General features: G+C 40.5%; 1 protein-coding gene across 2 annotated transcripts; it reads left to right on the forward strand.

Moving 5' to 3' along the window:
* Positions 1-124: 124 nt before the first annotated feature.
* LOC130912276 (XK-related protein 7-like) lies at positions 125-13,101 on the forward strand. 2 transcript variants are annotated; one of them, XM_057830248.1, is made up of 4 exons: positions 125-296; positions 332-929; positions 7,188-7,387; positions 10,605-13,101. In XM_057830248.1, the coding sequence occupies exons 1-4, from the start codon at positions 179-181 to the stop codon at positions 11,540-11,542; spliced, it is 1,854 nt and encodes a 617-aa protein (XP_057686231.1). In that variant the 5' UTR covers positions 125-178; the 3' UTR covers positions 11,543-13,101. The 2 variants fall into 2 exon arrangements, with proteins under 2 accessions (XP_057686231.1, XP_057686230.1); XM_057830247.1 differs by having other exon boundaries at positions 125-929; positions 10,605-13,099.
* The last annotated feature ends 2,630 nt before the right edge of the window (positions 13,102-15,731 follow it).

The raw sequence follows: 15,731 nt of genomic DNA on the forward strand, positions 1-15,731 counted from the left end.
CATTCAGTGAAATATTTAAAATTCAAACTATTTTTTAAAAATAAATGCTCAACATGAAATTAAATAAAACATGCAGGTTGACGTTGCCATTTTCCTTTCCCATCTTTCAGTTTTAAATAGACCCCCGCTCTGCTCCCCCTCGTCTGAGCGGTCCTGTGTGTATTGTCGAGGCCATGAAATGTCTTTCATCATTTGTAGCATTACCCCATCGGAGCTGATCGATGAACGACGGCTACTCATCTTTCTTCTCTTCCCGGCCCTCCCTCCATCTCTCCCTTCCGTTCCGTCCTCTCCCTCCCCCTGCTCCCGTCTCGGCCGACGACCCCCCCCCCTCCCCCTTTCCATCATTTTCCCATCTCCTGTTCACTCTCCCCTCGGATAAACATGGCTGCGAAATCTGACGGTGCGGCCGTCTCTCCGCGAAGCCAAATCCCGACAGAGCGTCCCTCCAGGCAGGAGCGGCTGCTTCCCCAGCTGCCCCCCGCCGAGCAACGCTACTCGCCGGCGGACTGCTGTTGGACCCTAGGCGCTCTTCTGGTCTTCTTCTCGGACGGGGCCTCAGACCTGTGGCTGGCCGCCGACTATTACCTCCGGAGGGAGTACTGGTGCTTCGCTCTGACTCTGGTCTTTGTCATAGTCCCTTCCGTGGTGGTGCAGGTGTTGAGCTTCCGATGGTTTGCCTACGATTTCTCCGATAGCCCGGAGAGCGGCACGGCGGCGGCCGCGGTGGTGGCAGCGTCCTCCGGGGCGGAAGGGAGGGACTTGAACGCCAAGGACGGCGGCGATGGCGAGCGGGGCGCTGGCCGCTCCGCCGCGGTCGGGATGCTGCCCGGTTCCCCCGCCAGGGTGGGAGCCCGGGGATGCTGCAGAGTTTTCGTCTGGCTCTTCCAGGCCGTCGTTCACATCCTCCAGCTGGCACAAGTGTGGAGGTAAGACCGGCGAACTACACACCCCGAGCGGCCCTTTGTGCATGTTCACGCTCGGATTTAAGCATCCATGGATAACACTACACTGACTACAGCTTTTGAGCTTGTACTCCACATTCAGCTTAACTCATTGCCTGCCAATGACAACAGCGGACGTCCAATGCAGTTAACATTATAGAACCCCCGGGTCAAATTTGGCAGCAACTCCCCCCTAAAACGTGGGGACTTTCGGGTTAAACTGGGAGTGTTGGTTGTAAATGCTCATGTCTCAGTGCCACTGACGGCGGTGGATGTCAATTCATTTTAACTAGATCGCTGCCAACACTCCTAGTCAAAATGGATTGGACGTCTAGCCAGACATTGGCAGTTAAAGAGTTTAATCTTCGTTCTCACCAGATAGACAACTCAATTATTTAACTAGTAACAATTTTTTTGACATTACTGAACACTAAAATCAGTTTGGCATGCTAGTGAAGCAAAACTAAAGAACTGTCAATAGCCCCACCGAGGGTGGCCACTGCCCTCTATAACATTAGTGGCCACCCCGCAGTCTAGTATCGATTGTAGTAAGGTCAGTTATGCACTTCACCCCAAATTTACTTAATTGTTGCAGAACTCAAAAATGTTAACTGTACTGTTATTAGTCTGTGCACATTAGATTATTGGTAACGTTAAATACAATACATTGAACCAAAGTATATTCATAAGCATATTCTTAAAAGTTTTCTACTCTTCAGTTTACTACAACAGTATAATGATATCCTGAAATCATTTCATTTTGGTGCCACCCCAAGAATTTGTCACTATATGGCCAACACTGAAAAATTTCTGTAGACACCACTGACACTTGTGGACGTCTTCTTGCTACCAGTGGTAGTGTCACTCCAGCACTTGCACAACTATTGCATAGTTTTGCCGCAATGAATCGCTGCAATTTTCCTACTAGGGAGCAGAAAAGCAGACAATAATATACACAAATGCTATATGATAACCTGGATTCCATTTGGTGCATTTCTAATTTAGTATTTTACTTATTATCTGCCATTGACGGTGATAGTTTACCAATTCATTTGAACTAGCAGGCTTGTATTGATCACATGACAAAAACTTAAAATGCATGCTGATTATTTAAAGAACAATATCAAGTCATCAAATCCATTCTTTTGTTGGAAACTCACACATGCTGCTGTCAAAATGCCAACTAAATCCTTGTCTGACTTGAAAGAAGTTGGCTAGCGAAGGTGTTGGAAGATAAGTCCTCCTAAGGTCCAGTTTTTCTTGAAAAATCCTTAAAAATAATTTCTAACTAAGGTAATGCATTTATGTATAGTGTTTAAAAAATGTGTTGCGATATTTAATAAAATTTATGTTAAGAAGACCCAAAGATTTAATCGTACGACATTCTTCCTCGTAAATCAGTCCTTAGTGTGCATAATTAACTCAACCAAAGAACAGAAAAATGCCTATATAAAAAAAAGTACCTTAATTATAGGACACAAGCCGCTACTTTTTTCCCCTCATTTTGAATCCTGCGGCTTATAGTCCAGTGAGGTTTATTTGTTGATTTATTTGTGTTAATAGGTAACGCTTTATTTGACAGTGGCGTCATAAGACTGCCATAATTATAACATGACACGACACTATCATGGTCATTACTGAATGCTTCTGACGGATGTCATTAAGTGTCATCCGGAAAATGATGTTACTAATTCCATTTATGTCCAGCTCGGATCTTTTACACCCATCCAAAAGTGAGAGTTTGTTGAATGACACTAAATGACATCTGTTATAAGCATTCATTAATGCTCATGACTGTGTCATGTCATAATTATGATTGTCTTATGACAGTCTTATGGCGCCACTGTCAAAACAAGTGTTACCAAATACCATAACTAACAATTAATGAAACAACTGGAACAGTAACTGAAGAAATAATTAGCACAGAACATAAATTTTGATTGTTATTTACATCTGTAGCGCTGCAATGCATACTAGGAGGCAAGTTGGATGACAACAGTGTTGAGAGCAGGTGGCAGCAGAGGTTGAGTGTCCCCCCAGGGGAGCAGTGATGGCCAAATGAAGCTTCTTGAACCAATGAAGCTTTGCAGCTAATTGGTTCAAAGCTTCATGGTGGTTAATTTGGTCTTCTGACAGTCTTATGTTGCTGCTGTCAAATATATTGTTACTGGTTACTGGTCTTTTGGTGTAAATATCCCATAATACAGTGAGGACAGCTGTGACTTATCTATGAACAAATGTCGTTGTCGTGTCAAATTTGGTGGGTGGCGGCTTAGTCTGGTCTGCCTTATAGTCTATAAATTACAGTACTTAGGTTGACAGACATACTCATTGATGGTAATAATGAGTGGTAATAAACAGTTGGCTTTCAATAGACAGATGAAAAGGAGCACAGCTGTGAGTTTGCATTCACGTATTACTCTATTAGTTTGTTTCTAAAGCACAGTGATAAAAAATACTGTTTTGCAGCATCTCCCAGTTAAACCTGCTGACTGTCTAGGCATGATGCGACGAGACGAAAAGCAAACTCTGGGTCACGTGCAAGGAAAATCGCAGGTCTGTGGGTCAGTGGCTCAGTCAGCAGGCAGAGGCGGTACTCAAACTCTGGGTGTCTCTATAGCTTTTGGCAGGCCCGACTTGCCAGCGGGCCGTAGGAGGCATTGGTGTGATGCGCTGGCGGCGGGCCGTTAGACAGTTCGGGCCAGCTGGATGTTCTTCCCGTGATGCGTTGTGTCATCACATAAGGAAATAAGATGCAGATCAATTGCTGGGATTGACCAGAAGCAACTCATGAGATTCTCACTTGCCTCTTCATCTGCAGAGACGGCCCAATATTGATTCCCTATTTCCTTTAGGAGATGGTTGGTGTGAGTGTGTGTGTATCCGTGTGTGTGTGTATGCAGCAACACATTCGAAATCTGAATTACCGGTACTGCCATTAAAGCAGTGGTGTGGGTTGCGTTTGTTGCAATCCAGCTTGTGTGCCCATTAACAGGATGGCCTTCCTGTTTCACCCTCAGCTGTTAACTCAGGAGTGATCTATCACTGATGCACAAACTTCAGGACTCTTATTCCAAAATAACGATGTCACAGAATTTAAAAGTTGGACAAAGCTTCCATTCACACACAATAGTTTGTGAACCTGTTAAGTCAAACATTTCACGGGTGTGCAAAAAATATCAACAAACTTCAATAAGAGATGCAACCATAGGCGGATCTACTATTCAGGCGAAGTAGGCGATCGCCTTAGGCCCCCAACCAGTAGGGGGCCCCCCAACCAGCTGCCCTTGCCCTAACGAGCAAGGCTTGGGCCACCGGAGCCAGCAGCACCCCCAACTATTCGTCATGTATAATTATGTCAGCATACCAAACAAACAAATAGCAAAACAAAAAAGAAAGCCATTTGAATGCTGCATTTATATTATCTCTCCCGCACACACACGCACTATCAGTCGCTTAGCTTCATTTGGCGCCCTTTAGCTTCGCTTAGCTCCGTTTAGCATCGCTTAGATCCGCTTAGCTGTTCCTTAGCTTCACTTAGCTCTCCCGCGTTTTTCACGCCACTAAGCTCGCTATTTTTACGGCTCACTTGCTACTTTGCACGTCGGCTATCGTTTATTTCGAACACATGAGCGAATGTGCTTTCCATAAGAGCCAAAGTGCAGTGAGGGAGAAGTTGAGAACAGGCCGCTAATGCCTCTTTTAACGTTCTTCTTCACACCGAACATAAAATACATGACAGCACACCCTGTGGCGAAACAATGCAGTACAGTTCCAATCAGTCATACAATAGGACTCAAGAGCTGGTTAACAGCATTTACTAACAAAAAAAAAATTAAATCTATTAGTGACACCACAAGCAATGACGAAGAATGTTTTTTTACGCAGTGTAAAGCTTTCAGTTAGCGGTTTAGCAAACGTACCTCCGGTGAACGTTTCAAAATAAAAGCACGTCATGTTCGTCATATAAATAACGATTTCTGGAGTTAATCCCACATACTTCAGAATTAATATTATAATATGTTGAGTAAATACTACAGAATACAGATTTTACACTAAGAATAGCTTTCAAATGACACTCTTTATGACTAGAGTTGTTCCGATCATGTTTTTTTGCTCCCAATCCGATCCCGATCGTTTTAGTTTGAGTATCTGCCGATCTCGATATTTCCCGATCCGATTGCTTTTTTTTGCTCCCGATTCAATTCCAGTCGTTCCCGATAATTTTTCCCGATCATATACATTTTGGCAATGCATTAAGAAAAAAATGAATAAAACTCGGATGAATATATACATTCAACATACAGTACATAAGTACTGTATTTGTTTATTATGACAATAAATCCTCAAGATGGCATTTACATTATTAACATTCTTTCTGTGAGAGGGATCCACGGATAGAAAAACTCGTGACTTTGTATATTGTGACTAAATATTGCCATCTAGTGTATTTGTTGAGCTCTCAGTAAATGATACTGCAGCCATTCAACCCAAATGCATGATGGGAAGTGGAACCATGACTGTGCGTAGTGCTACCAATTGATATATCTTCTCTGCGTTGCGAAGTAACACATGGTGTTAAGAAAAAGATCAATTGCTACCTTGCGTCCCCACATTGCTTCCCATGATATGTCTAATCATAGGGAGAGGGATTGTAATGCTTTAGCCAATTAAAAAAAAAGCTCCGAAGGCTGCCAAAATTCACTTTACTCATTTTACTTTGCCTTTTATCTCTCTATATAACGGCGCCATTACAGATTAAGCACGACAATGCGTGAGTGGGTCGTGCAGCGCATGCATTAATTACGTTAAATGTTTTAACGTGATAAATTTATGAAAAAATTAAATACCGCCGTCTTCGGGATAAATTTGATAACCCTACCTTACGCCTAAACTAAAGACTCTGTATGAGTGTAACATATTATTTCTGTAATGTTAAATACAATTAGAAAACGATTTAATTAAAATATATATATATATTAAAAAAAGGCATGGCTGCTATTTTTTTGCCGATTCCGATACTTTGAAAATGATCGGACCCGATCGATCGGGACATCTCTATTTATGACAAATATGATTGGCAATGATTAATTATTATAATTATTATACTACTATTATATATAGTATACTATAATAATAATGCTAGAATTTTTTTTTTTTTAAGAATTGTTTTGAATAATGTTGGAAAGGCAAAGTCAGTGTTCTGAATCTGTTTACTTTCCATTCTTTTGCACTAGTAAATGCTATCAGCATTTAACCTCATTGTTTATTTGTGATTAATTAGTGTTATTTACATGATTATTTGTACTTTAATAAAGAATTTAGGTGTTCCAAAATGGTTTTGTGAATTAAATTAGTCAACTAATCGTAGTACTAGTTGGCTGACTAATCAGGAAAAAATTTGTCGTTTAGAACAGCCCTAGTGTACCGGAACATATTTCCTCCACACCCTTCTCACCTTTTAACCCCTGACCCATGAAGAGGGCCCCTGGATATGTTCACCTTAGGCCCCAAAATTGCCAAGTCCGCCACTGGATGCAACGATTGATTACATCAAATGAATGGATAACCTTTAAATAGGGATGTCTCCAAGATGATCACGTGAGCGTAAATCAGTGCTATATCAAGCTTAAAGCGTCTTGTTTTTGGCTGTGAATGAACACACTGCACAGAGAAGACAGAAGAGTAATGTTGGTGGATTTTTCAACATAAACGCATGCGTTTGTTCTTATCAACAGCTAGATTGGATTGGTGTTGGTGTGCCTTTTACACATTTCACCCCCGAGGTGCAATTTGTGTAACAGAACAACAAAGGGTTACGCAAATTCCCTTGTGGTTTGCTGAGCTTGGTGACATCAAGCCCATCCTTCTTCTGCTTTTCCCTGAGGGCAAAACACGCTCATCCTCATACACACTAATGCGCATACGGTGTGAAGGTGATGGTTTCAATACAAATAGATGTCACATCCTCATTCAGAGAACAAACCCATTTGTGCTGAATGATGTTTGTGTAAGGTCAGCATCCAAGCAAGGGTGGGGGTAGGGCTCCAGCCTCCATGTCGACAAGGGATTTGCACTGAGCTGTATGGTCGCCTAATATTCAATCTACAAATGAGATTGAGTGCTTTTACAGCCTACTGTGATATTTTAGGCCTTAAGGTAAAGACAAAGCAAACAAATAAATACACCACAAAATGTCTCCTTTTAAGTCTAAATGACATTAAATCAACCGTGTCTCCCCAGGTATGTGCGTGCCCTGTATTTGGGAGTGCAGAGCCGCTGGCACAGGGAGCCGGAGCGGCGGCACTACTACTGGCGCATGATGTTCGAGACTGCTGACATCAGCATTCTACGCCTGCTAGAGTCCTTTCTGAAGAGCGCCCCCCAGCTTGTGCTGCAGCTCTCCATCATGATTGTCTCCGGTCAGGTGCTGCCTCTTCAGGGTGAGAGCCTCCACATGACTGTAGAATTACAGAGCACAGACCACACTTTTCAGATGGCAAAAAAAAAAAAAACAGCATTGCAATGACTGGCCATTCACTGCAAAGATGGCAATCGAAGTCAAAAATCAATTCCAACTGGAAAAGTTGGTATTCAATGAGTTTTTAACTTTTTTTTTTTTTTAACTTCCAATTCTTATATTTGGCAGGAAGTTAAAATCGATTAATTGGATAATTCATTTAAATGCATTTCAAAATGCATTGTGAATAAAATACGGGAGGGGAGTGTGCCTTATGCTTACAGTTGAGATGAATTATAGGCAGAACGTTTTACTGATTTAAAATTCAATGACATTAGTATTTACGAAAGTATGTATATTAGTATTGGTGTAACTCTATGATAGAGAGGAATTCTCTAGTACTCTGTGCAAAACAAGCAGTAGTTAATGAATTCCTATGGATTTAGGGCATGAAAGTGCAAAAAATACCCCATTAAAATCCCACTTTAATGTTTAAGATTGACAAACAAATGTAAATACCATAAAAATGTACTCAAAGTAAACATAAAATGCAGTTTTTATAGTGTGATTTTACTTATTATCTTAAGGAAAAATACGCAAAGCCTCCTGGCGCTGTGTGAAATGGAATCTAAACCATGTTTTTAGGTGGCGTAGTGGATTTAAACTGATTACAAAAAGCCACATTAACTCCAAAACTGGTATATATAAAATATCTTAAATAGAAGCAGTCTAACAAACTGAAGTAATTTGAAAGCTCTAAAAAACAAACATTGCAACAAAATGCCATGATCCAAAGAAATTCATCAACAGATGGGAAATCAAATGATTGAAATATACCAGTCCGAAAGGGATTACAAATTTCAAAGGACTCCAGCTGATTACGGTGAGAGCCATTGTACACAAATGGAGAAAATGTGGAACAGAGGTGAGCACACGGCCTACCAAAATGACCACAGTGGAAAAAAAATATTCCAATTTATGTTGCAAATGTATATGTGAGTTCTTTTGTTGTGTTTAGGCCATTGGAGATAGTCACATAAAAAATTAGGCCAACCCATCAAATACTCAGTTCTTTATTAAGAAATGTTCACATATCAATGTCTGATCTGTTTTTTCTTATCTCTGGAAAAGAAATTGATTTAATAGCAGGTAAACAACAAAGGTTAATATTGTTTTACTCATTAAACCAAATATATCAACAAAAATGCATATTCTAACTGAGGAAAAAGTTAGGACACCCTACCAAATAATAGCTAGTGTTAGCCCTTTTGACTAAAATAACTTCAGTCAGACGCTTTTTGTAGCCATCTACCATCCTTTGACATCCGTCTGAAGAAAGTTTGCCCCACACCTCAACGCAGAATACTTTTATCTGTGAGATGTTTGGGGGGGGTTCTTGCATGTACATCCTGTTTCAAGTCACCCCACAGCATATCAATGTGATTAAGATCTGGGCTTTGACTCTGCCATTCCAGGACTCTCTATTTTTTTCTTGGTGGATTTACTGGTATGTTTTGGGTCACAGTCATGTCGCAGGGTCCAGTTTTGCTTCAGCTTTAAGTTTTTTCACATATGATCTCACATAATCCTCAAGCACCCTCTGATACATGATAGAATTCATGGTGGAATCTATGATGGTGAGCTGGCCAGGTCCTGTTGTAGCAAAGCATCCCCAAACCATGACCCTTTCACCTCCATGCTTCACAGTTGGTATGAGGTTGGTATGAGGCTGTATTGAATATCAAGCAAATATGTCCTCTGTTCTGGTGTACAAATAATTCAATTTTAAATTAATATGTCCAAAGAACACTATTCCAGAAGTTCTGGTCTTTGTCTACATTCACTCTGGCAAACTTCAGTCTGGCCATCATGTTCTTCTTGGAGAGCAAAGGTTTCCTCCTTGCACACCTCCCATGAAGGTTAAACTTGTGAAGTCTGTTTCTGATTGTAGAGGCATGCACTTTCACATCAACAGTTTCAAGTGCCTGCTGTAGGTCCTGTGATGACATTTTAGGGTTTTTGGAGACTTCTTTTAGCATCTTGTAGTCTGCTCTCAGGGTGAATTTGCTTGAACGGCCCGACCTGGGCATGTTGACAGTTGTTTTGAATGTCCTCCATTTGTAGACTATTTTCCGGACAGTGGAATGGCTGATTTTATATTCTTTTGAGATCTTTTGAAATCCATTACCAGATTCATAAGCATCTACAATCTTCTTTCTGAAGGCCTCAGACAGCTCATTTGATCTCACCATGGTGTTTTCACTCACTTTAACAGTCAGTCACTGTTGAATGTATTCTGTGTTGAGGAGTGGGGCAAACTTTCTTCAGACCGATGTCAAAGACTGGTAGATGGCTACAAAAAGCGTCTCACTGAAGTTATTTCAGCCAAAGGTGGAAACAACAGCTATTAGGTGGTAGGGTGTCCTGACTTTTTCCTCAGTTAAATATGCATTTTTGTTGATGTGTTTGGCTTAATGAGTAAAACAATGTTATTTTTTTGTTTTTTTGCCTGCAATTAAATCACTTTCTTTTCCAGGGATAAAGAAAAACAAGATCAGACATGTTATATGATATGTTGACATTTCTTAATAAAGAACTGAATATTTAACGGGGTGTCCTATTTTTTTTCACATGACTGTACGCAGGCAACTACCTACAGGTGCATGCATGATATCATACAGCAGTTATGAATAGTCCCATGGTACCCTTTTGTTTAAAAAAAAAAACCTTAATCTGCACCTTTATCCAGATCTACACCGACAATAAATGAGTTCTGTGTGGCCCGCGCCTCAAAGTCTCATGGAAATCAGTTAAGTAGTCTTGACGTGATACTGATCAACTAACAAACTAACTGAGCAGCAACAAAGGGTGATCATAACATAACCTCTTGCGCCTGGGGGTACCTCGAAGATTTCAACTTTGACAAGCCATAGTAGCAACCATTTTTTAAGTTTGGTGTCTTGATCAATTACTGTATATTTTTTCAATTAGGACATTGTGGCATCATTTTTATATCCAATGCAAAATTGACCAACTTTTGGGGCGTTTGAACTTCGAGATACCTTTGTACCTACAGTATTGCTCTACGTGATTTATTCAATTCAGCATGCTGAGATGGCGCTTCGCTTTTTGTGCTCCAACATTGCCACGAGTGCTTGCCATCCAGTCCGTTCTTACTCACTTTGCTGGGTCTCCCACAGGCCTTTCGGCGTCCGCCTCGCTGATGTCCCTTGCCTGGATGGTGGCTTCCTATCAGAAAGTCTTGAGAGACTCCAGAGATGACAAGCTCCCCATGAGCTACAAGGCGGTCACTGTTCAGATCCTGTGGCATCTCTTCACCATCGGTGCCCGGGCCCTCGCCTTTGCACTCTTCGCCTCTGTGTTCCAGCTGTACTTCGGGATCTTCGTTGTTGCCCACTGGTGCATCATGACCTTTTGGATCATTCAAGGCGAGACAGACTTCTGCATGTCCAAGTGGGAGGAGATCATCTACAACATGATGGTGGGCATTGTGTACGTTTTCTGCTGGTTCAGCGTCAGAGAGGGTCGTACTCGCTGCAGGTTGCTTACTTACAGCCTGACGGTGTTCATTGAGAACGTGGCCCTTACAGCCACCTGGTACGTGTACCGCGGCCCCCGCACCTCAGACTTTTGTGCTGTGGTCATGGTGTGCGTGGTGGCCAGCAGCTACGCTTTGGGCACCTTCTTTATGTTTGTTTATTACTGCCTACTGCACCCTGATGGGCCTATCTCGGGATGGGACTACTTGGCGGAGAAGCAGGCGGCTGTAGAGGCACCGTTGTCCCCAACGTCTAGCCTCCCTCCTGATGTGGTGAGCAGCCCCCCGAGGACCTTGCAGAGAACTAAAGACTCCGGGGTAGACGGAGACGTGTTCCAGGTGCGCCCTCCCCGGGGATCTCGGGCGGCCGTCCCCCACCCAACACCCAGGACAGAAGGGCCAGTCATCCGAATAGACCTGCCCAGGAAGAGTTACCCTGCCTGGGACGCTCACTACATCGATCGGAGGTTACGTAAAACCATCCTGGTGTTGGAAAGCGCTGCTCCGGTCGCGCCACGGATTCAGTACCGCTGTTTGGGCACGCCCAAAGAAGTCATGGAGTATGAGACCACTGTGTGATGTAGCGAGACCTGCTCTGTTCATCTCCACTATCAGGAAAACACGTGGGTATTGCCAATGCAAAGTGCTACGTCGCCAATGGTGGTGCGTATTTGGGCTTGTGCATTTCTCAGGTGAGAGCGGCGTTGAACAACAAGAACAAAGAATGCTTAAAACATAGTAAAGCACGCCTTCAACGTGTCTGATTGTGAATGATGGCAGCTATGACGGAAACATCACTGGTGAGACACTTCCACTGTGCTGTACTGCACTGCACTGCACGAGTAGTGATCATCGCCATTTTCCAAAGTTGTCACTTATGTTGAAGGAATCGTGGCTGTCAAATCTGTAGGGCGGATTTGAATGTTAAAACAATAGAAAATGTGTTTGTTTGTGGCAAGACAGAAAACATTCCTACGTTGTTGTTGAAAGGAGCTAGAACATTTCTGGAATTAGAGACTCTCTTTATCATGGTTGTGCAAGGAGTGATTTTAGATGCACTAGTTCATACACTCTAGAGACGAAAACAGAGCTCAGAGTTTTCATCTGTTAAAAGAAGCACATTGAGGTGTACTGTTCACTTGACAGAGAAAAGCCAACAGGTCGGATTTGCCATGTAAATGAAACAATGAGAATTTTATAGCTGTCAGTGCTTATCCGTCTGTATCCATTATTTTGTTGCGTGAATAATTTTTTAGCTGCAGACAGGCAACTTCCGCTGAGTGTACTTAAGTTAGGGTTAAGGCATGTATATTTCATCCGGGTTTTTTATTTTTCTGACTTTACTTTGATAATCATTTCAAATTTTATCAGCGAGGCTAGGCAGTAGTGTTGTAAACGCTGTCCAGACACAGAAATCAATCGGGAGTACGTCCAGCTCCTTGAACCTCCCAAGAAATGATGTTAAATGGTGATTATGGTGCTAACTGTCCGACGCGGTCATGTATCATCAAGCACGTGGTGTGGTGTCATATAAACTCAGAAGGAAGTGTACCTAGAAGGAAGTGTACCTCAAATGAAAAAGCTAGAATCAAAAAGCCTTAATCTGGTCATATCAGACTATTGCGTGAAATGAGAAGACAAGATCATGACGTAAAGTGTGTTGCTTGAATAAAGAGCAAAGTGTTTACTTAAATTAGTGTGGCCCTCTTTTCCACTGACAAAAACGAATCTTGTTCAAAGGTGTTAGCTCATTCGCTGCTATTGATAGCAATAGACATCAAATTCATTTGAACTGGGAGCGTTTGGTGTGATCATTCATGATTTATTCAGAAGAAGGGTACAAAATAATAATAATAATAATAATGCAGCAAAAAGAACACAGGAACACAGTAAAGACTGTTATCATCACAAAGAAGACGCAACACTCACTTACACAGAGCTGGACCTAAAGACAGAAAACTTATCTCAAAAACAACATCCAAGCCAGGTTACATATTCCAAAAACACAATTTCTCCCAGTTGTGTTGCTGAAAAAATGCTAGGTCCATGATTGAATGCTGCTCATCAGCATCACCATCTGATTTGGATTGTTTTTTTTTTCCCTTTTTTTTTTTTTTTTTTTTTTTTTAATTTCACCTTTAAATGGAGGCTTAGTCAAATTGGAGGGAATTAAAACGGTTGAACAAGCAAATAGTTTCTTCAAATTTTATTTGATGAATAAAAAATAGAGACACTTTTTTTGCGGAAAAGTACAGGTGAGCCCGTTGTCAAGCACCCTGTTGTGTCAATGTTTGCTTATACCTGTATATTGGTGTTTTTTTTAATTAGCTTTGCAGCAGTAAATAAGTTAACTTGGTTGATCATCCTATTAGGTTACCAATATAATAAAACCTACATATTTTAAGACATGATTCAACCAATTATAATGATGTTTATGTTACTGTCAATGCCAAGACATGTGCTTTCAATACAGAACATCTTTGATACAACATAAAAAAAAAGTTTGATAACTCTATAGTTGAATGTTTCTCATAACAGTGTCATAAGACTGTCGTAATCATGACATCTGAATTAATGAATGCGTATGACAGATGTCATTAAGTGTCCTAACCCTAACTAAGTTCCTAACCCAAACATGCTTCCTAAATGCTAACCCAGGGGTTCCCAAACTATGGCCCGTGGGCCGGAAATGGCCCGCCTCCACATTTGGTCCGGCCCCCTGAAAATACCAGAGAGCATTTTGAATGTTTTTTTTTTTTTTTTTTTTCTCAATAGTGCTATTTATTTCCTGGCCTTTTTTTGTGAAGAACTCAGAGAGGGTTATTTGGTTATTATCTATTTAATTAATAGTGTTATTATTATTTATTATTATTATATTATATATAAGGCTGTCAAAATTATCGCGTTAACGGGCGGTAATAAATTTTTTTGATTAATCACGTTAAAATATTTGACGCAATTAACGCACATGCCCCGCTCAAACAGATTAAAATGACAGCACAGTGCAATGTCCACTTGTTACTTGTGTTTTTTTTGGAGTTTTGTCACCCTCTGCTGGCGCTTGGGTGCGACTGATTTTATGGGCTTCAGCACCCATGAGCGTTGAAATTTTACAAATTTTATTAAAACGAAAACATTAAGAGGGGTTTTAATATAAAATTTCTATAACTTGTACTAACATTTATCTTTTAAGAACTACAGGTCTTTCTACCCATGGATCGCTTTAACAGAATGTTGATGATGTTAATGCCATCTTGTTGATGTATTGTTATATTAAATAAATACAAATACAGTACTTATGTACCATATGTTGAATGTATATATCCATCTTGTGTCTTATCTTACCGTTCCAACAATAATTTACAGAAAAATATGGCATATTTTATAGATGGTTTGAATTGCAATTAATTACGGTTAATTAATTTTTAAGCTGTAATTAACTCGATTAACAAATTTAATCGTTTAACAGCCCTAGTTATAATATAAAATTTCTATAATTTGTACTAACATTTATCTTTTAAGAACTACAAGTCTTTCTATCCATGGATCGCTTTAACAGAATGTTAATAATGTTAATGCCATCTTGTTGATTTGTTGTTATAATAAACAAATACAGTAATTATGTACAGTATGTTGAATGTATAGATCCGTCTTGTGTCTTATCTTTCCATTCCAACAATAATTTACAGAAAAATATGGCCTATTTTATAGATGGTTTGAATTGCGATTAATTACGATTAATTAATTTTAAACTGTGATTAACTCGATTAAAAATTTTAATCGTTTGACAGCCCTAGTTATATTATTATTTTTATTTTATTTACTTTTGTTCTGTGAAGAATCCAGAAAGGGTTATTTGATTGTGGCTTTCTGAAAAACAAATTTTTACCTTTAGGCACTCCTGCAATCGTCACAATTTTCTGTTACAAACTGACCCCGGCCCTGCATCAGAGAAGGGAAAAGTTATGTGGCCCTCACAAGAAAAAATGTGGGGACCCCTGCTCTAACCCAAAGACATTTGAAACAATGTAAACATTGCAACAAAAGGGACATCATTTACTGACTGACATTTAATGACATCTGCATCAGCACTGATTCATATTTTTGGCAGGTGTCTTACGACACTGTCATAAGAAGCATTCAAATATAGTGTGAACAAATATTAGTAATACCTGTGAAAGGTTGTTCCCACTTGTGTGTTTGTGACTGTCAGTGTATAACAAAAGGGATCTGGCATCCTTGTTGTTTTGGTTTTCTTGCCTTCCACACACGGATTGAAGTCGCCGTAAACACGCAGTTTAAAAAAAGGCTTGTCGTATCTACGTAAACACCTCTCTATTGCTTTTTTTAAAATTATTTTTTATTTTTTAATTATTATTATTTTAATTATTATTTTTAACCTCTTTATTGCTTCACAATTAACATGGGATATTTGTGTGATCCAATCAGCTACGAGGAATTTGGGTTCAACAGGCCAATAGCGTCGTGAAAAAGGCGGAGCTATCATTTGTTTCCGCCCACTTCAACCAGCTCCCTCATAGGTATCCCGCAGTCGGCAGCGTAGGTAACTGACGGCCATCTTGCATCAGTGGACTTCTCCGGGAGACTACAGCGGACGTCTATTGGGCGCTATTTGTCACTAAAACGCTCTTAACTGGCTGAATTCTTAACGGATTTACAAACGGTTTCGTTTATAACTAAATGTACTGACGTGGCTTTGATTCAGGTAGATTGTTGACTACATTTACATGCGTGCGTGTGTATGTGT

Source organism: Corythoichthys intestinalis, chromosome 2 (genome assembly GCF_030265065.1).
Source record: "Corythoichthys intestinalis isolate RoL2023-P3 chromosome 2, ASM3026506v1, whole genome shotgun sequence".
Lineage (NCBI taxonomy): Eukaryota > Metazoa > Chordata > Actinopteri > Syngnathiformes > Syngnathidae > Corythoichthys > Corythoichthys intestinalis.